Here is a 22,067-nt window from a genome sequence, read left to right as displayed (position 1 = left end):
AAAGAAGAGCTTACTGACTCAGTGAAGGACGAAGGCACGATTAAGTTTCCGGTTAAAGGGGTTGAGCAAAGCATATTCCGCAGAGATTTTAAAGTACAAGGAGTGGTGGGCGACCCTGGCCAGAAGGATAAGCTGGGTTATCAAGCTCTAATATCCCAAATAGAATCAGGGCTTGCCAAGGGATACTCGGATAAGGAAGTAGTTAGTGCCGTAGTCCGTGCTATACAGCCAGGCCTGCAACTAAGAAGCTATCTAGAAAACATGACTGACCTAACCCTGCCCAGGCTGCGTAAGATTCTTCGCTTCCATTTTCATGAGAAAAATGCCACAGAACTTTACCAGCTTCTAACAAACATTGCCCAGCTGCCCAATGAAGACCCGCAGTCATTTTTGATGAGAGCACTCACGATTAGACAGAAGATAATTAGTGCTTCAAAAGAGTCTGATAGTGGGGTTAAGTATGATGCTTCCTCGGTGCAAAGTTTGTTCCTGCATGCCTTGGAAACTGGTCTCGCTGATGAAACCATCCGTACAAAAATACGACCTCTCATTCAAAACCCAAAAGTCGCAGACGAAGACCTCATTGGAGCAATGAGCCTAGCCATATCGGCAGAAGCCGAGCGAAGTAATAAGTTCAGTCTTACTAACAGGGGAAAGTCTGCAAAGGTGTTCACCGTTGAAAGTGCAGTAGAACCAAACACAAGGAAAGAATTGCAGAAGGACTCACAAGTCCTAGCTACACTGAAGGCTGTACAAGCAGAGCTGGCCACAGTGAAATCGGAAGTTAAGACCCTCCGGGAAGTAGCAGGTAACCAGAAAGGAGACACTATGATACCTAGTCATCATGGTGGGGGTGGAGTGAAAGCTGGAACAAGACGACCAGGTTGCCAAGAGTGTAGAAGGAAGGGGGAAGGCGACCGATGTCCACATTGCTACCTCTGTGGTGGCTTGAACCATATTTCACGCTACTGTCAGACCAGGCTCAGAAGTTATCCGGGAAACGCAGCCAGGCTACCCCCGCGGGACAGGGAGTAGCCTCGCCAGAGAAAGAGAAGTCCCACCAGTGTAGTTGTTGCCTGAAGCCCGATTGCCACACACAGTTACTACAGTGTTCAAGGTGCCAGTCTGTTTGGTATTGTTCGGTGCGTTGCCAGAAGGCTCATTGGCCAAAACATAAAGTGTTATGCAAAGCAATCAAGGAACTCTCAGAGAGAGAATCGTTTAAAGAAAAGGGGTTAGGAGATGCCCAAGACAGAGGTGTGTATGCTAGTCACATCTCTCCCAGGCAACAGGAACGTATAGTTAAGCTGGTGGGAAGAAAGTGTTTGGTAGATTGCTACCTGGATGACATGGCTACAACAGTTTTATGGGACACAGGAGCCCAAGTGTCAATTGTTTCAGTAGATTTCCTGAAGAGCCAACTACCAACAGTCAAAATAAGGGATATTGAACACTTACTTGGTACAGATGGGTCCATAAGTTTGCAAGCAGCAAATGGGACGAATATCCCTTACTGTGGATGGGTAGAGATTGGTGTAAGGTTAACAAATGAAAATGAGACAGAAACTAGGGTTCCGTTCTTGGTGACAATGGAGAACATTGAGCAGCCCATCATTGGTTTTAATGTTATAGAATTAATGGTCAAGAATACTGAAGGCAAAGAAGATGATGCATTACTGGGAAGGATGTTAAGAAGCTTTAAAACGAGTAAAAGTGGTGACATACAAGCGTTGATAAGCCTAATACGTACTACCAATTCTGATGAACTTTGTCTAGTTAAATCTACAAAGAAGCCACACACTGTCCCTGCAGGGGAGACGGTTCACTTACCTTGTCGTGCTAATACTGGACCAATCTACCGTAAGACCCCTGTCATTTTTGAGCCAGATGAGTTGACAACCTGGCCTGCAGGATTGGCAGTCCACGAATCCCTTACCACTGTGAAGGAGGGTGATGCAACCATCTTATCAGTCGCAGTGACCAACAACACAAACCACGATATCACCCTGCCTGGAAGAGTTGTCCTGGGGCGCCTCCAGCTGGTCCGGTCAGTTACTCCTATTGAGGTCAGGTTTAAGGACCCCGAGACACCGACCCCATGCAAGGGACCGCCTTGTGAAAAAGATACACCGGCTGAGCGGATTGAGAGTGACTTGCCATGGTTACCTGAAGTGGATTTGAGTGGACTGACGGTAAAACAAAAGGAGCAGGCAAGACAGTTGTTGGTTGAAGAAGCGGATGCATTTGCAACGAACGATGATGATGTCGGCTGCATTCCTGAATTGGAGATGGATATTAGACTGACTAGTGACCAGCCAGTGCAGAAGAATTACATTTCCATACCCCGTCCACTCTACCCAGAAGTTAAAGGTTACGTTGAAGACTTGCTGAACCGAGGTTTCATCCGGAAGTCCAAATCGCCATTCTCAAGTAGTGTCGTCTGTGTTCGCAAGAAAGATGGCGGAATGAGGTTATGTATAGACTACAGAGAATTAAATAAGAAAACAGTGCCAGACCGGCATCCTATTCCTCGGATCCAGGAAGCGTTAGACAGTCTAGGAGGCAAGTCATGGTTTAGTGTTTTGGATCAGGGAAAAGCCTATCATCAGGGGTTCATCGGCGAGAAAAGTCAACCGTTAACTGCGTTTATTACACCTTGGGGGTTATACGAATGGGTGCGGATACCATTCGGACTCATGAATGCGCCCGCAAACTTTCAAAGATTTATGGAGAACTGTCTTGGCGAGCTGCGTGACGAGATGTGTATCCCCTACTTAGATGATGTAATTGTATTCTCAGAAACATTTTCGGAACATATTGAACATCTCCGTAAAGTTCTTCGTCGGTTGAGGAGTTATGGTGTGAAGCTTAAGCCTGGAAAGTGTGCATTGTTCAAACGGGAAGTGTCTTTCCTTGGAAGAATTATCTCTCAAGACGGGTACCGGATAGATCCCAAAGCTACAAATGCAGTGATTGCAATGAAGAATTTAAAACCGCGGACCGTTGGAGAAGTAAGAAGACTCATGGGTCTACTTGGGGTGTACCGCCGTCATATCAAAAACTTTGCACAAATAGCAAAACCCGTTTACGATCTCCTCAATCATGACCTGCTGGGGAAAAAGAATGCTACCTCAACCAGACAGAGCCCAGGGTTGCGTAGTGGACAGTTACCATCTTCGTCACCAGTGAAGTGGGAACCCAGGCACCAGTCTGCGTTGGCTACCCTAATAGGTAAAATAACTTCACCTCCTCTACTGGCATACCCAGATTATAATGCGCCATTCATTGTACACACCGATGCATCACAGGATGGCTTGGGAGCGGTCTTGTATCAGAAGCAGAACGGTTCTACCCGAGTAATTGCATATGCCTCTAGGACTCTGACCCCGGCTGAACGCAACTACCACATGCACTCTGGCAAATTGGAATTCTTAGCATTGAAATGGGCAGTGACAGAACAGTTCAGGGACTACCTCTATTACGCTCCTGACTTTGTAGTATACACCGACAACAATCCCTTGACTTATGTGTTAACATCTGCTAAGTTAAATGCTACAGGATTGCGGTGGGTTGGAGAGCTTGCAGACTTTAACTTTGAAATACGGTATCGACCAGGCAGGTTGAATGCTGATGCTGATAGCCTTTCCCGATTGCCCCGTGACTTCCACACCTACATGGACAGTTGTACTGAGAAGTTAACTCCGGAAAGCTTGCATGCATCAATCTCTGCAGTCCAGACATTGTCAAATGGGGACTCAATATGGCTGACAGCTCTGACTGATGAAGAAGAGGAACTCCATCTTGTCGACGCCCCGTCATTAGCATCTTGCAATCAAGTAAGAGTGGTGGATTTAGTGAAAGCACAGAAAGAAGACCCTCACATTGGACGCGTCCTTGAATTACTCAAAGCAAACCACAAACCGACAGTGAAGGAAAAGTACCAAGAATCACCTTTGGTTCGTAAGTTCCTGAACGAGTGGCACAAGTTTCATGTACACAGGAAGAGTGGGTTACTTTATCGTAACCAGCAGGTTGTTCTCCCATTGAAATTTCGTCGCACCGTTTACCGTGAACTCCATGAAGAAATGGGCCACCTTGGTGTTGAGAGAGTGTTAGCTCTGGCTCGAGAGAGATTTTATTGGCCACACATGAGGAGAGATGTAGAGAACTTTATCCATCACGTATGCCGATGTCTAAAACAGAGACGTCCAAATCTACCAACAAGAGAACCATTACAGCCAATTACAACAACGGCTCCTCTTCAAATGGTTTCCATCGATTTTATGCACCTAGAGCGGAGCTCCGGAGGCTATGAGTATATCCTGGTGGTGGTAGATCACTTTACCAAGTATGCGCAAGCGTACCCAACGAGGAATAAGACCGCTATTACCGCTGCAGACAAGATCTTCAATGATTTCATCCCTCGCTTTGGGTTTCCTGAGAAAATCCATCATGACATGGGAGGCGAGTTTGAAAACCGTTTGTTCAAGAGGCTTGAGGAACTCTCTGGAGTAATGCACTCGAGGACTACTCCATACCATCCACAGGGCAATGGTTTGGTTGAGAGAATGAACCGTACGTTACTCAGTATGTTGCGAACCCTACCTGAAACTCACAAATCCAGCTGGAAAGACCATGTAAATAAACTAGTTCACGCATACAACTGCACTGTCCATGAGTCAACAGGTTATGCTCCATTTTTTCTTTTATTTGGTCGTAATCCTCGCCTGCCAATTGATGTAATGTTTGATCTCGAGGAGGAAACGGGAGCCAAATCACATGCTGAGTATGTTACCAAGTGGAAGTCTGCCATGCAAGAAGCTTACTCACTCGCGTCAAAATCTGCCATGAAAAGTGCCATGAGAGGGAAAAAGAATTATGACAAACGAGTAAGATCATCAGCGCTGCAAGTAGGAGATCGTGTCCTGGTACGCAACCTCACTCCTCGTGGTGGACCAGGAAAGCTCCGTGCGTTCTGGGAAGACCAAATTCATCTGGTCGTTGCAAGAAAGGGGGAGGGGAGCCCAGTATACGACGTAAGGCCAGAATCAAGTCAGGGACCTAGCCGTACTCTACATCGAAACCTCTTGCTCCCTTGTGACTGGTTGCCAGGGAAACCGTGGGAGGACCTCCCTCCTGTAAAAAAGAGCAGAACACCGGCACCTTACTTTTGTGATGACACCCAACCACTGGTACACGAAGGGGACGGAAGTGACAGCGAAGACGATCTTCCAGAAATTTCATGCGGTAACCGCCCACTGAGACGTGATAGAAATGACCAAACACAGATACAGGTAGAGTCTACAAGGAAAGACGAACCACAACCAGATATCACCTATGTTCCTGCTGGTGAGGTGTCAAGTGAAACGGGAACAGAAGCTAACATTGCTGGTACCTCTAACGAAGCACCGTTGATGGAGGACCCTCAAGCAGATGGTGGAGAGATGGTCGAACAAGAGTATACTGGCAACCTAGGCCGGCCTCAGCGTCTGAGACAGGGCCCAAAGCGCCTTACTTATGACACTCCTGGGGAACCAACGTACGTGCAGCAGGTTCGTGCCAGTCCATTTGCAGAAATACAGCAGTGCGGGATACCTACACCGTCAACACCCTACATACCTGAACTGCCAGTGAACCAGTACTGTGTGCTACCACCAGCCTTGAACTACATAGTTCCACCGGTACCACCCATGATGTCCTGGAATGCGAACATGATAGTGCCTCATATGATGCCCCAGCCAGTAGTACCACAGCTGCCACAATGGAGAGTGCCATACCAGTCATTCCAGTGCAGATAAACAGTTTTTCTTTTTTTGCCTATTACATTGTTGTACTTTAAAAAAAAAAACACAAAAAAAAAAAAAACACGAGAATTTTCCTAAGTGTATTTAAACATTCGTTATGTGAATGCTGTGAAAACTGTCTTAAGATAGTCGTTGTACTACAGAATCGTGAACGCCAGTATGGAGAGATGAATTAAGAGATTAAGTGGTCTGTAAGGAGCTGGGCCTGATCACCCCACTCCAGGATTTAAGAAGTAAGGAATATTCTGAATCAAAAGCTACCACTCTTGTAAACAATTATTCTGTATTGCAAGTCAAATGTCATGGATGACATTCTTTTTTAAGTTAGGGGGGAGTGTTAGATATAGAAATCCGCCAGAGGACCGGACACTGTATGCGACGTCATGTGACGTCAGAGAGAGGACCATGTGCTTTTGAAAAAGTTATGAAGCTAAACAGTTAAGTTAAAAACTGTGGAAATACACGTGGAATAATTCAACATTGTGTGGATTTCTTGTGTAACACTGGCAAGCTTCCTGTTAACCACACAATAATTACCAGCTACAAGATGTGTTTAATTTGTTACCAAATTTGTATCTGGAGGAATTTGTCAAGTCGTTGTGTGTTAAAAGCAATGACCAGATGTTAGTTGTTTATTTGGCATCTCTTGTGCGAGCTGTGATCGCGCTTCATAACCTTATTAATAATAAGGTAGCTAACAGAGAGGCTGAAAGAGATGAAGCAAGCCAAGAGGAGGAAAAGAGCAAAGAAAAAGACAAGGAAAAGGAAAAAGACAAAGACACTAAAGACAAGAACGTCCAGGACAAAGATAAAGATGCTAAGAAATCCTGAAACATCGAGGCTTGAATAATTTGAGTAGTCGTAATGGTGATATTTTTGTATCTAGCAGTTTGTCGAACTTCAAAGACGATTTTTTCCTTTATTGTAAATCAGCGGATTTTCTGTTTTCTGTACGTCAATTTTCTTCATAAAGTTCTCTTAGATGTGAAAACTCACCGTCAAGAAATACTATTTGACATTAACTTAAAAAAATATATGAGTTGATCAGTCCTTCAATCCTGATGATCAGTAAATAAACATAGGAAGAACCTTGTTGTTGTTGTTGTTTTTGTCTAGATTTTTTGGTCGACTGCATCCGTTGCAAGACCCTAATCAAAGTTGGGAGAAAATCCTTTGTCAAAACACGAACAACTGTGTAACGAATCACCACGTAATTTCATGACTTTCCTTCCTGCCTTTTTGTGCCTAAACGAAAATATTTTTGGGATAAGTGGCAAAAGGAGATCATTTCACGTCGACGAGAATCTTATTGGGTGGCAAAATAGAGGGTTCCTTGAGGGTTGAAGGTTGAGGGTTGGGACAATTAATGATGGAAACACCCATACAACCTTTGATTGATTCACCGGAATTTCCTTAACTGCGACTGCACGAATATTCCATTCGGACAGTTTTAGTCTTTGCAGCGATTGTAACCCGAACTTAGCAGGCGCGTAGCGTCCTATACAGTATGTCGCCCAGTTTCCGGCCACTTTAGTTTGTAATCGCCCTAACTTCTTGTTTATGCACGGAAACTTTCTCATTTTTCTACAAGAGACAGTTCATTTACTTACCTTTAAAATATACGGAGATCGGCTGCCCGCCTCAAGTACTAAAGAAATTATGTCATTTTTTGCAAAACTAGTAAGTTGCCCAGTTTCCGGCCAGCGAGTCCAGTTTCCGGCCATCAATATAGAAAGCAGAAATTTCATTCAATCCGCTCGACTAAACGGACTTCGAAGGCTATCTCGATGTGGCTTAGCGACTGTACTTTATGGGATTAGAGCAAAATGGTTACTTAGGAGTGTATGGTAGGGCATAGATAGCTGCTAACTATGGGTAGGGTATAACCTTGACAAAGCCCGCGCGATATTCTCTGGGAAGAGGCGCGGACAATTAACACAGCACATCAGAGTTAATATGTACCTCATTACGCCATGCTTGCTTAAGCTATGTACATTTCATTAATTCCTCGAGTAGTAAGTTATAAAATTTCATTAATGCAAATAAGTTTTAAACAATCTATCTGTGAGTGCAGATCAGTGGCCGGAAACTGGCGTAGTATGCGAAAATCTTAGCTAGGATTTAGACTTCTGACGTTCGCAAACAGCTAAGTTTTAGCTTATGATGACAGGTCCCTTAATTACTTCCATCTTCAATGTAAATTCTTTCAAAAAATTATCAAGCTCCGTGAACTATTTCCTATTAAACGAGTTATTTATTTACGTACGGTAGCTTCGCTGTGCAGTGAAAAGGCCAAAATTAGCCGGTAAGATTTTACTCACCTGAACAAAATCCCTTCTTGTTCGCTCGTTTCTCAACCAAAAAGCCCGGCTAAACCATCAGTTGATAGCGGAGATGTTCGTTTTTTTCCAACGGATCGCTTCGGTGGACGAAGAGTTAAAATCCCATCGAAAATAACCGAGTTTACCTTTTTTTGGACGGAAACTGGTACCGGCCGGAAACTGGGCAACACACTGTACGCAAATACGCACGTGCGTACTTGAAGTGACCAGAAAATTTTGAAATTTTAAGCAATTGTTTCTATTTTTAGCATTTTACTTGTACGCAACCAAGATTTCCTTATGAAAACACCACTTTGATTAAATTCTAAAAACTAAAACAAAAGCTATTCCATGTTCTCACTTAGTTTTGCATTGACTTTTTTTTACACTAAACAATGCAGTGTTGTTTGGTCAGCGTGCAACAAAAAGGCGAAGTTGCAAAGGAGCGACGTTCCGAGAACGTTGTTGACAATTCCAGTCACGCTAGCACAACCAAAACAATGTTTTGTTTGCGCCAAGTTTGCTCAAAATAAGGGCAAGACGCTTTGTTATTTCCTTGTATTAACACAACTATTTCGAACAAGAAATAAAGAACGCAGTATTTTTCGCTTAGTTTACTTAGGTTTCTGGATCACATGTACTTGTGCGTACTTGAAAAAATGACCACGCTACGCGCCTGCTTAGTTTGATGGCTATCCGAACTAGTAGTTGGAAGGTCACATGCTGTTCGGAGCACCAGAGTGCTTTCCGAGCATTGGAAAAGTACTTTTCTTGAAAATACCCCACATGCATGTACACGCTTGACGTCATATTTGTACATGAAGCAGTTTGTTCTGACCCTTCAACAGTTTATATCATTACCCGGGTGATCTCGAATGCGATCACTTCCCCTTACCTCTTTAACATGCTCTGCCCAGTTCTCTCTCTTCCGATCTACAAAGTGTCGATTCTTCGTTCACGTCGTGGCTGTTTCCCGTAATTCATGAAAGACATTCCGTGCGCTCTCGCCGAGATAGCTGAACCCGTGGAAGCGTCTTTATATCTGAGTGTATTTTCAGCTGTTGCTATAGCCTGGTTTTTCATCGCATTCAACAGTGTTGCAGAGTGGTTACACTGACAGGACTGAATCATTGATCTTGTTCTTGGAAATTACGAGTACATCGGGAGAGTGCGGTCGCGTGCTTGAACACTGAAATTAATACACATCTCGTCGTCTTCTTTATCAATAAGTTACTGCGACATGGCAAAAAGAGGTTAGTAAGAAAATATTTGTTGTTGTAAAAACGACAAAGAAGCGCGAAATTAAAAATAAAAAAAAAAGAAATCTTATACATTTTCACCATGTTTGATGACATCGGTTGTTGAATTGATGGTTCACGTTGTTATATAAATTGTTAGTTACAGTTGCATTTATAACTGCAATGTTTGTCACATATTATGTACTTCAAACCCCTGTGAATAAGATGCGAATAAAACAATATAATACGGTATGTTTACGACCAAGCCAGCTCAATGATCTGCGATATTGGCCAAATAAAAGACGACAAATAACAGTATGCGACTTCAGTACAGTTTCAAACCAAATCGTAGAACTGATGGCGATCGCACACAACAAAAACGTAGAGCAAAATCTGGCCGACTGAATCGAAAGTGTACTTCATTTTATTTTCAATTTAGTTCACTTCCGTGTTGGACTCAACCTCGTTCCCAGGGTCTCGCTCGCCCCAGGCGTTAAGATGAGAGACCCTGGGAACGAGGTTGTGTTGGACTAACCATTCGGTTTTCAATGTAACAATACTTGAAGTTTCTCAGCACTTATTTTTAACATGATCTGTATTCAGACACTTTGTTTTGCCAATAAAATATTCAAATTTATTCTCAACTTGGTCCAACTTCTCTGCTTACCTTGTCTCGACAAAGGAGGCAGAGAAGACCCTGGGAACGAGGTTGAAGAAATGGTCTGCTCTATTTTTAGAAAATCCGCTTGAAGCACACGTTTGATGTGCATTTTTCACTGTTTTTTTTTAGGAAGTGCTCCGTCAACAATGGCGAAAGATGATAATAGAGACGATGTAGCAGCAACTAAGGATTCGCTTATTGTCAACCAAACCAGAGAGGGGTTTGAAGAGTTACACAGACTGAGAATGAAATTAATTTACGCCTTCGTTCAGTGGATACCGATCAGGCAGCGTACTATAAAGCGGTTGGAAGAGCTGGCGACAAAACTACACGAACATCACAGGAATGTGAACATAGCAACCGTTACAGGAACATCCATGTGCACTGTAGGAAGTATTCTGTCTGCGGCAGGTCTCATCACTGCACCTTTCACATTTGGTGCTGGGATAATTGTGTCTCTTGTGGGAGCTGGGATTGGTGGTACAGGAGGACTGGCTATGTCAGGCTCCAAAGTTGTTGAGAAGATCTTGGAAAAGTTACGTCTCAAAGATGTTCAGTTGGCAATTGACGAGGATCACACAGCTTGCGTTGAACTTGAACAGCAGTTAGACTCCCTGAAAGATTTTATCTCTCAGTTAGCAGAGTTGCTTAACTCTTTGAAGACCCCGTTACCTGACGACGCGTTGCTACTCAGGGAATTGGAAGGGAATGGGTTCCAGTTCTTGCGCGCGCGAATATTTTCTAACGTCATCGGTTCATCAACAAAAGAGAGAGTGGACATTAGTGCTAAGTTCTTCCGAGCGGTCTCGGCCGCCGCCCCATTGTCAACGTCAGCTATCGCAACAGCACGCGCCGTGGCACGTACCGCGGCTATGGCAGGTACGCGCGTGGCGCACTACGTTGGCTCTGCCATAAGCTTCGTGATCCTCCCTTTTGATGTTGTTCTGTTAGTGAGATCATCTTTGGAACTCCATCGTGGATCCACATCCTCGGCTGTGGAGGAGATTAGACAGAGATTGAGTGATCTGAGATGTCCAGATGTGGAAGAAATTCAAGGTTTGGTAAAAAGTTTCATCGATGACAAATTTAATGAGGCGTATAACAAGATGAATGACAAAACAAACAAAGAAAATGGTGTTGGTGATGTTTGAGACGAAAGCAGTAATAAAGCTCAAGCTAAGGCGAGAAACTGATATGGGTTGTGCCCTAAGCAAATCCTAAGTGAGGGCAGAATAGCGCTACTAGAGCGTTTTTGAAACAACCAATTATATGTTTGTAATACTAGTCGGGAACCTCATTTGTTGTGCAGTTTCCTTATACCTTAGACTATAGGAGTATTTAGCATTTTCTGTAGCTAGGAAAGACGAGAAATTTATTCTATTTAAACTCGAAGAAAAAAGGCAATTATTTTTCAAGATTATAAAGCCCTTTCCGGAGGGGCTGGAAGGGGTTTCTCGTGATCCGTGAATTGACCCGACAACAGAGCGTGTATCGGGAAAACTGAAGAAATACAGCCGTGATTCGTGAATAATATATATACCGTGATGCGTGATCCTTAAAAGTTGTAGTGCGTGAATCGAGATTTCTGCCCTTAAAATTTCGTGACCATCAGACAACCCTTACATGAATACAAGTAATTTGTCTGTTAAGATGGTTCGAAATAGGTCTTCTGTCATTGTTATGTAACGTAATATGCCATTCTCGTGTTCTGTGACCTCTGTGGCTCATTTGTAGTTGACATGTACTGAGACAAAAGTTGAGAGATGATATGTTGCAATCATCTGTCCAGGTCACTGCCAATCAGAGGTTGGTTCGTTGGAAAATGAAATAAAGGCTGCCCGAGTGTCAAATTTTGTAACACTTGCTAATTGTTGCAATGCTTGGCGAGTGTCAGAGTACTCGTTTCGTTTTATTTAACGCCGGAATCGGGCAAAGTAGATGGACAACCCATCCACAAAGAAACATTTTAATGTGCCTATCGAAAGACAGGGGTATAAAGAACTTCGTAAGTTCATGGTGAATCAAGATCAATCAAGTGCGACGACTTTGCTGCCCTTCAATTTGTTCAAGGCAAGCGTGGGTGGTTCCGTGCGACCTAAAATATCATTGTATCATTTTTCCTTGTAACCGAAGGAACTAAAATCTAATAAAGAGCATTTGTTCCTATTGAAAGTCACCCAGTAAGTATAAAGAAAAAGGTTCGGAGCGCTTAGCTAAAGAAGTCACCAAGTCACGTAACCCTAACCTGTACGCCATGAGGGATTCTGGGGCCCGTTTCTCGAAAGTCCCGAAACTTTACAGGCCATTTTCGGGTGTCACAATTTCCTTTGTATCTCAAGAACGGACAGGATTTAAGTCATCAAACTTCACAGCCATTTTTCTTTTTATTACCTTTAAAACATGTTAAAAGATTGACTTTCCAAAACGAGCGGTTGGCAGTTTCACAAATGGCTTTTCGGGCCCGAAAAGTTTTCGAGACTTTCGAGAAACAGCCCCCTGATCTTTACACCTCCTTTCCTTGTCACGGCGTCGATCCTTCGTGTTAGTATTCTCTCCAACGAACTGAGACAAACAGATCTTACTATAGACTGACCCGCAAAATAGCAATTGCAAATCTAGGCGGGTCAGTTGAAAGAAAAAATTAAAATGAAAGGAAAGGATCTGAAGGAAAAATATTTTAAATTGCAATGATTCTTATTCCTATCATAGTTTTATTCAAGAGATCATCAAGGTAAGAGAGTGAATTCCCCATCTAGGCTCTCTAACTAAGGTAATCCATCTTAATCTATTTTTAGACATGGTACCCAGTTCTTTCGCGAATTTTACTCGCGCGTTGCGTGGGCAAACTCGGCGGCTTTACACGCAAGGCCGCGCGAAACTTCCTGAGACAAAATGGAGGCAAATGTGGAAAAAAGTCCTTTAATACGTTTTGTCGACGAACTTGACTTTAAACAGATACCGTTTCAGTAAAAGAAAGAAGAAAGAGGAATGGCCATCCGGACTAATCCTAATGGATTCAAACTGTGATAAGGCTGTTGGTGTCACCACCGAATCTGTTGCTGTTCGAACAGTCTATGAACAATTACTGACAAAAATAGCAGAACAAGGGTGAAAGTTTTCCTGCAAGCAATGAAGGAGAGTGACTTACAAAAACAAAAGAGAAGTCGCGGACGTAGATGTAAGTTTGCGAGAGAAACTTAAGGGGTTTGTTGTAAGAAGCAAGAGACAGTAGCAGTATTAGGGAGTTTGAAAAATTCCCAGCGGCAATGGCAAAGGGAACGTTGTGTAGAACAATGGCTCACCCGGCGAGTAGAGTCTCTTTTATCTCTTTTTTGCGAGCAGGGGCTGTGCTTGTACGTTATAAATAAATCTCTGTACATTTCTTTTTGTCGTCCTCTGCAAAAGAACTTCTGGGGTTTACATCGGTGTGAGAACCTGTGAAACTTTTCTTTGTTTTGTTAGCTCGTGGTTGGGTTAGGTTAATGTTTGATGTTTCTTGGCTCTTTTGTTTTCCTTCGTGTTACGTCATTTGTGAGTTTCACAGGTTTTTACACCGAGGATGAGCCCAATTTCTGAGTTGTCTGGAAAGCGTGAACAACGACGACTAATTTGCTAAATTTCCACTTCGAATTTCTTGCTGTGTCCCAGATTTAGTTAGAAATATTTTTTAGAATGAAAAACAAAGTAAATGACTTAAGAGTGTCGCGAGATTCAAAACGTTGTGAACAGGCTAAACCTTTACATGTATTCTTGTAGAAATATAAATTTCAATCAGCTGATTTATGCGTGTCACCACTTCACTGCTGCACAAAAAACACTGAAATGGGTTCCCACGAATTACGCAACAGTCTTTTTGCTCCCTATATGGTTCACATCACAAACACGGACCTAACTTGGTCACAGTTACAAACGAAGAAATTACATGATTCCTAGCAAAAACTGAGGTTAAAATTTGCCCTTGTGGAAACATGAGTGATATTAATCCTTAATTTTACCCGGCTGCATGGGACTTACCATATTTTTTTTTTATTTTTTTTTTTTTTTTCCAGAAGCCTATAAGTGAAGACCGATTGTTCGACGGTGCGTTAGAAACTTCAAACTGTCGTTTCGAGGACAGCGCGGTCCGCCATAACTCTCTTCCGTTGTTTCCTACCACGAAAACACGCAACGCGGGAAACTCGCGCGCGTAAAATTAGTTGAAGAACTGGGTACCATGTCTAAAAATAGATTAAGATGTATTACCTTAGTTAGAAGGCCTTTATCTGGGGATTCACCTCTCTTACCTTGATAATCTTCTGTATCACGTCAATCACAGCGTGAAATGATTGGGTGTCAATCTGAAAGCTTAGCACGTGCGCGGGCGCATGATTGGCTCAGCAAATTGGCTTTCAAGTAGGGGACTGAGTTATCAGCCGGCCGTTCAAGGCAAGTGAAATCTTCAAGCTCGATTGTCTAAGGGGTTTATTTTGACGCCAAAATTACAGCTTCTCGGACTTCCTGGCCCGACGGGTTTTACGGACGGTTCGCGCCAACAATCTTCCCCTATCAGGTGAAATTGACTACAATTTCTCGCCTAGAATTAGATCATTAAAGTAACTTACTCCAAAAACATGGGGTTCACCAGGAACTATGACCCGGAGCATACAGCTCCCATACTGGTCCTATGTAACCGGGCATAAAAGAACTTTGAAGGTTGGAATCACTGCAGTGTCACTTAGACAAGCAGAAATGCCATGGGGACGATGCATTTACGTCTATCGAAAGTATGAGGCATGTGGAACTGTGGCTGAGGTTGAGGGCACTAAACCGTTATGGACTTTAATGAATACTTCCCTCTCTAGACCTTTTCCCCTCCAATTATGGTTTCTGACGCGATATTGGTTGAGGAGCAAAACGCGCACATTATGCATTTTGGCCGAAGTCAAACCTAGCTGAAAATCCGTTTGAAAGGGGCAGATTTCAAACATTTAAAAATATTTGTAGTCATTTTATCAATATCATTCTCCCAATGGAAAAGTAAGATCATTGCCCAAGGCGCAACGGCTTTTAATTTGACGTTGGATATTAGAATGATCTCCTCAGGTCGCTTCAAATTTCGCGGGATTTGCATAATTTTGATTGCAAGGATTTATACGTATGGGAAATTTACAAGTTTTGTTTACGGTCGTTATAGCTTAATTCTGATCGCCATACGTCACGAAAATAATCTTAATAGAAGGCTTTTTAAGAGGTATTTTCTGCTATCCCACAAAATCGGACCATAAACAGGGGCACCCAACGAATCTGTTTCTCCCATTAGGGCCGTTATTACGAGAGAAAATAAGCAGCAGCTAATATTTATTTTTAGGGCCGCGGCTTACGTAAGCCGCGAACACCCCGTATAAATGGTACAAAATCTACGTTCACGGCTTTCTCAAGCCGCGGCTTATCCTGGCCGGGGAGTTTATACTCGTATAAATAGTTCCTTTCGCGGCTTACGTAAGCCGCGGCCAGAGTTAGCCGCGGCTTATTTTCTCTCGTATAAACGGCCCTATTATCTGTTTCCCCAGAGGATCTTTGCTGGCTGGCAAAAATACAGGTGTTTCGATGAGCTGGCTGGGGAATTTTGTTTTTGATAGAGGTTTTGCCTGGGAATTACTGACTTTTGCTAGCATTTCAACCCGAGCTGGCTGTAGAAACTCTGAAGACTGAGGACGACTAAAAAAAAAAAAAAAAGAAAAAAAAAGGACCCCTTCCCTCTCCCAGAGAGTAGTCACAAACATACGATGGCTGGTCAGAGTGATTGCGCATGCGGAAAAAACCTGTTTTGTCCCGATTTCGTCGCTTTTATTGGGTCGTTTCGGATCGAGGGATTTGAAAGCGCGCGGAATTCCTGGCTGGGAAATAAATTTGATCAGCTGGCTGGGAAACCAACCAATTTTATCTAGCGGCTGGGAATTTTCTGTGTCTTGCTGGGAAAAAGGAGCAGATAATGTTTTCCCAGCAACACTGAAAACCCTGAAAATGCCTTAATAACATTTATTTTCATTAACTGGGGTATAATAATACATTTTACAACAAATTGGTCGTTGGGTGCCCCTGTATAAAGGATTGATACTGAATCCTTACCCTAGACAATCAAGTGCCAGTGGAATAATCTCCTGTCAGAAAGTATAACATCTACTTCGCTATGTTCGTTTAGCCAATCCCTGTGTAATCTTCCATACTGATTAGTAATTTTTATGTTATTGTTTTATTCATTGTTGTAATGTCAGATGTGAGTCTCCGACCGGCTAGCCGATCTGTTACGATTTCGCTCCATGTTCCGAGAGCAGCTCCACGCTTGAGGATGTCCTTATATCTAAGGATGTCCTTATATCTAAGAAGGGGCGCCCGACTCTCCTTGAACCCTCTTCTAATACTCCATAGAGAAGTGCCTTCACGGGCCGCACGTCTGGCATATGTTCAACGTGACCCATCCAACGCAATCTGTTCCTAACGAAAAAATCTCAATATCCGTAGACTTTGCACGATCCATACCTCACCAATTAATATGGCTTATAAAACGATGTAAATGTCCATTGATAGAATTGCATTTGACACGAATTCAAAAATGTGTTGAAAAAAAATATAACTTTCCTACTGATCAACGATCGTACAAAGGCGATTCCACGAAGCAGCTAATGCCGCTGATCTTACTTACTGCATCTTCCCAAAATCGAGTATTACTTATTATAACGTGGTCTAACTACGTGGGGCGAACTCGATATATTTGGGGAGGCGAACTAGATAAGTTACGGGGCTAACTCGAGGGGGATAACTCGCAACGGGGCGAACCACTGGCTTCCTTGGGGTCAATAATTCCCATCGAATCATATTTTCCAACAGAGACTCGATCCGTAAGGCCAGGGAAGCTATTTAATTTCAAAATGCGGGACAACTGATCCCAACGTATTAATATCCGCGAAGAAACGTATTAGATTTCAGTTCCGTTATTTTCCGTCACTCTTAGTATTTGAATTCAAATTTTTTGTAACTACCATATTTTATCACATTTTTCGGTATTACGTCAACATCCAATTACTTTATATATGTACATAGAAGCAATCCAATCTAAACTCTCATTGTACCTGAAGAAGGCTGGTTTGGCCAACCGAAATATAGTACAGTACACCACTAAAATCAAAGCTACGTTGTATCGGCTCTTGCTCAAAAAAACTAGCTTCTCTGCTTAGGAGGCAGTACTTTAATACGTATCCCACGTTAACGCCTTCAGGCGTCTTGTTGTTCATTGGGTCTACCAACTTTGATTGACCAATCAAAACTGCTTTTCCTCGAGTGGCTGACTGACAGGTACTGTCATATCTGTTTATGTATTACACTATAAGGAATCATATATAAAGTAGAGACTGAATATCAGTAGTCCGCTGATAGTAGGCTCAGCTATTTCTGATGCATGATGGGATAAATTTATTTCAAGATGGCGACGATGGCGACAGCATTTGGACGAAATTTTCCCCTGAATATTTGTACAAAACATAATTAGAGGTGAGTGATCGAACTGAAATGCTAATAATGTTCTCAAGATTTAAGTGTATAAAACCGTCAAATCCAGCTGATTTCAACTACACATCAGACTTGAGTATCAGTTTCTTAACTCGTATTTCGGGAACAAATCTAAAGGTATCTACGCCAAAAAATCAATATTTTATGATAATAGTTAATAATTTGAATCATTCGCGATGAACAAATAATGAAATTGCAATGTATAGAAAAACCAAGGACTAACAGTGTGAACTATAAATTATTTTTATTATATTTTAAGTTTTGCATGTTTAAAATACTATTGAAATTGAAATGTGAAGGTACAGCACAAATTCTCTGCTTTCTTGGCTATCTCGGCTTTGGAAGAAGGTTGGAGAATAAGTAAGATCAAGTACTTCATAATTTCAACAACGCTGTTAGAAGTAATTTTTTATGGTTATGGCGGGATAATCGCAAAAAAATCTAAGTGCTCCTTTGCAAGAGTCAGCCATACAATGTTCTGATGTTTCCGTTTGGCTGCTCTGCCAGTGAATTATAGGAGACTCTTTTGAGCTACGTGAAGGTCAGGTTTCTCGACAGAAATTTGGACAGCTGTTACTGTTTTTACGCTCAGATCGTTTTCATAATTTCATGATAAATCTGGGAATTTGATAAAACCAGGAGAAGCAGGAAGCAACACATAAAAATCGGGAGACTCCCGATGAATCGGGGAAGGTTGGAATCTGCACAGGCTATATGACAAGGAAAATTGCAAAAGCAGCTTACAATAAAAATTCATATTTGCACATTTATTCGCCCCAATTGACAAATCAAATGTGGTTCAGCTGAGTGAATGCACAACAAATCTTGATCTCTGTGATGACAAATATCGTTGTCGATAAGAGTCCCGCCAATGCTGAACCGTATTGGATTTGTTTTTTGCCACAATATTCAAAGACAAGGAAAATGTTTATTGTAGAGCGTGACCAAGAGCATTTTTGTTTCTCGCTGTGAATTTTCTCTCAATCTGAAGATATGTGGGGACAATTGAAGCGTAATTTAGCTGTGATGTTACATTCACATGTACAACACCATTCCCTCAATCGTTCGCAATTTTCAACGGTTTCATTATACACAAGTATTGCAGTTCATATTAGTTTGGTTTTGTTAAAAACGCTGACAACACAATAGAGCTCATGATAACTAAATTTCGGTACCCTCACAAAATTGCGACTAGTTTTTTTTTTTTTTTAGTTTTGAGCCTGATAAGGCAAATGAAAAATGTAACTCCATTCGTGAAATGAACAGATAATAACTCACCTGAACTCATTGACACCTCAAATGCCCTTGGATGCCCCCAATTGATGAGTAAAATTGTCTGGCGTTAGACAGAGTAAAAATCTGTAAAGTCTCGCTCCCAGGGGTCAGTGGGTTAATGGAGGGGACATATGTTTTGACTGCTTAACCCATTGACTCCTCAAATGCCCTAGGACGCTCCCAGTTGACAAGTAAAATTTTCTACCATTTGACAGAGGAAAATCTCATTCCCAGGAGTAAATGGCCTATCTCTCTGGATTCTTGAAGGTTGCAGGTTCGACTACCTGCAAAGGGACACTCATATTTTTTCCAAGTATCACGAGTCACCATTGAAAAAACAACTATTCATTAATTTTCATTTCCCGGGATTAATGTCTGTCATCTTTATAATCATGTTTTTTTGCATGTTTGTCCAACAAAAAATTCAGTGTTAGGTTTCTTCCATCCACCATAGGTGGTGTGGGTAAAATGGAATAATCCCTCTAAAATGTAATTTATGCACTCCCCATCACCTGTTTTTTTACATATGTGTTTCTCCTGTATTACAGTACATACTGTAGGTGTGAAATGACTTGCATCTTGGATAAAAAGGCAGCAGAGAAAGGTTGGCAGTTAGAAAATTAAACAACACAATGAGAAGATCACAGTAGCCTTATTGCAATCTCTCCAAAAGGAGCCAGTTTTATCACTGTATACTGAAGAGGAAATGGAAAGTGTCAGCACAACCAGTTCTTCTGCAAAGGGGAGCAGCACTGGAGCAGGTCAAGTGAATTTCTCTGAAGTCAGCTCAACATCAGAAGAATTCATGACACAATCAGCTCATCAAATACGAGCATTTTTATGAATTTGTATGAAGAAGACATTGTGGACTCTAGATCTGGAATGTCATTACACCTCTGCTTTGCAGTGCAGCTGGGGAAGGCATGAAACCTAAACTAGGGCTGTTGCTCCTTGGAGAATATGCTGATAGTGGGAATGACACTGAAGAGGAGGCAATGAATTTGCGTAAAGCAGAAGAAGAGAAAGCCAAAGAATTAGCTAAAGTTTCAAGTGAGAAAAATGAAAATTCTATATTCAACATGTTAGCAGCGAAGTGATTGATGATAAAAGTAACCCTCAAACGAGGCGGTTGAAATCAGGTCACTAGCGACTGCAATGAAACTCTTACTGTGGACAGCAAAGTTCCTTCACCTGTTCCAAGGAAAGTAGAAGATGGCAAGGATTCTGATCACCATCATACCCTCTCCTGGATGAGAAATTTGCAAAATTAGAAAAGTTGTGAGTAAAGAAGAAGGGCAAATTTCTCTCTGAGTCAGATTCCATGACAGTGAAAGGTCTCTTTGAGTGGAAGGGGTTCAATAAATAAAAAGATACCAAAAGGGATAAAAACAGAAAAAAGGACAAGAAAAAAGAAAGAAAGAAGCGGAAACAAAAATATTTACAGGATAAGAAGAGTCAGAATCGGTACTGTACATGTAGTTAGCTTGCTTGGATGGTAGTTACTGTGATTTTCATAATTTTGCAGAATCTCACCTCATGTGCTAAGCACCAAACTGCATCTTGCTGCCATCAATCAAATTTCCAGAAGATTGACTCCACCTCCAGAGTGAATTGGAGTTTTTGTTAATTTGACAGCTTGAATGCCATTATGATATTATCTTTTTTGGAGGTTCTGCAGTAAAAAGATTCGTACATATTCTATTGCTTTCCATTGGGGTCGAGTTCGTGGGAACCAAGATGCTGATTGGTAGGTTTATGTTTTCATCAATAATTATTGATTTCTTATTGATGGAAACCAAAATGCAGTTTGGCTGTTGGTGGTTGAAGATGACATTCCGTAACTTATGAAAGTCGCAGCAGCACTTTTTCAACGGGTGACGGAAGCGGGTAACAACGAAAAGATGAATGATGATTTTTTTAAGTTAAGCCACTGACTGCTGCAACCATTGTTGTTTAATTATCTTTATCTCCTACGCGTTTCGTGAGACTGACGCACACTTCATCAGGGTATATATTTTTTCATTCCCTGGCAAGGAAATTGCTCCATATATTACGTTCATGCCGCGTAAGGATAAGCTTCCTACCGGTCTGTCCCTGCACTGTGTACTGCCATGTACAACCAAATATGGGTAGTGGCAAGGAGTGGTAGTTTCGAGTTTTGGAAACTTTTGGGCAAGATATGTTTTTTTCTGTATAATTTGCAGCATTTTGAAGTTTGCCAATTTGACAGAAAGTTAGTTTTGGATCGCATGATCACCTTTCACTGCACCATTTTGGGTATCTACACTAATGTTGGGAAGTTTTCTGAATGTTTCAGGAAATAAGAAACGTCACGATTATTTTTTAGTTACTTCTTTCACTGTCACCTGCCCCCTGCCACCCATGGAAAGTGCTGCCAGGAAAATCGCAGCAGCAGAAAGTTACAATAACATGTTGTTAATCTTTACCATGCTAATGGTATGTTGGGTCCTTTAAAAAGTGCTCCTTTCGCAAAGCTCAGAGAAAAATGATAGATTAACGATAAAACAGAACTTCATAATTATCTCTTGGTGCAGTAAATATAAAAATACAAACATGTATATTTCATAGCAAGCACAGAGAAATGAGCTTAACCAACTAAACTTTGATGTTTGAAAAATTTGTACAAACAGGCGAATAAGTTGCTACGCTGTATTAAAATGCTTTGCCTTGTTGAAAATGAATGAAAGTTCTTAAAACAGGAGGGAAAAAATTAGTGAAAATACTCAACATCTCGGTCTCTGCCTTCGTATCTTATTATTTGAAGGATTATCTTTGTTCTAAGTCAAGTTCTTCACAAATCAGTGCAGAACGTAAAAAACTACACAGAAAAACTTGTTGACATAGTTCATGCAAACTCCACAGCTTGCAATTTGAAAGGTGTCCTTTCAAAGGCTTTTTTTTCACCCTTCATGGTGCACCATTGAGTTTCTGCAGGAGTTTTTTGAAATTGCTGATCATTTGATAAACAGTCCTTGCTTGCATGTAGCAAAAGTTCAACTGATGCCAAAGCAAATGTGAACCCCTGCCTTTTGGTTTTCGTTATCCTGATCATGGGGATGTAGCGACTGTTCATTTAAAGATTGTTACAGAGACAACTTCAATGTGCGGCTGATATACTGTATTGAATGCCATGATAGACATGCCTTGAGTTTGCAAGCTTTGAACACTTTGGCAAGAAAATCGTGGAGGCTGCGGATTACAG

The 22,067-nt window shown here is 41.8% G+C and overlaps 1 protein-coding gene and 1 pseudogene across 1 annotated transcript; both read left to right on the top strand.

Annotated features, from left to right (window-relative positions):
* Positions 1 to 6,748, top strand: part of LOC138013863 (26S proteasome non-ATPase regulatory subunit 7-like) — an 11,990-nt pseudogene extending 5,242 nt beyond the window's left edge.
* A 2,332-nt stretch (positions 6,749 to 9,080) lies between these two features.
* LOC138060502 (apolipoprotein L3-like) lies at positions 9,081 to 12,150 on the top strand. Its single transcript, XM_068906302.1, has 2 exons — positions 9,081 to 9,378; positions 10,154 to 12,150. Exons 1-2 carry the CDS (start codon positions 9,366 to 9,368, stop codon positions 11,173 to 11,175), a joined length of 1,035 nt encoding a protein of 344 aa, XP_068762403.1. The 5' UTR covers positions 9,081 to 9,365; the 3' UTR covers positions 11,176 to 12,150.
* Positions 12,151 to 22,067: the final 9,917 nt, after the last annotated feature.

The sequence above is a fragment of the Montipora capricornis genome, chromosome 8 (genome assembly GCF_036669925.1).
Source record: "Montipora capricornis isolate CH-2021 chromosome 8, ASM3666992v2, whole genome shotgun sequence".
NCBI lineage: Eukaryota > Metazoa > Cnidaria > Anthozoa > Scleractinia > Acroporidae > Montipora > Montipora capricornis.
The sequence above is the reverse complement of the archived record's forward strand: the minus strand, read 5'-3'. Positions and strand labels throughout refer to the sequence as shown.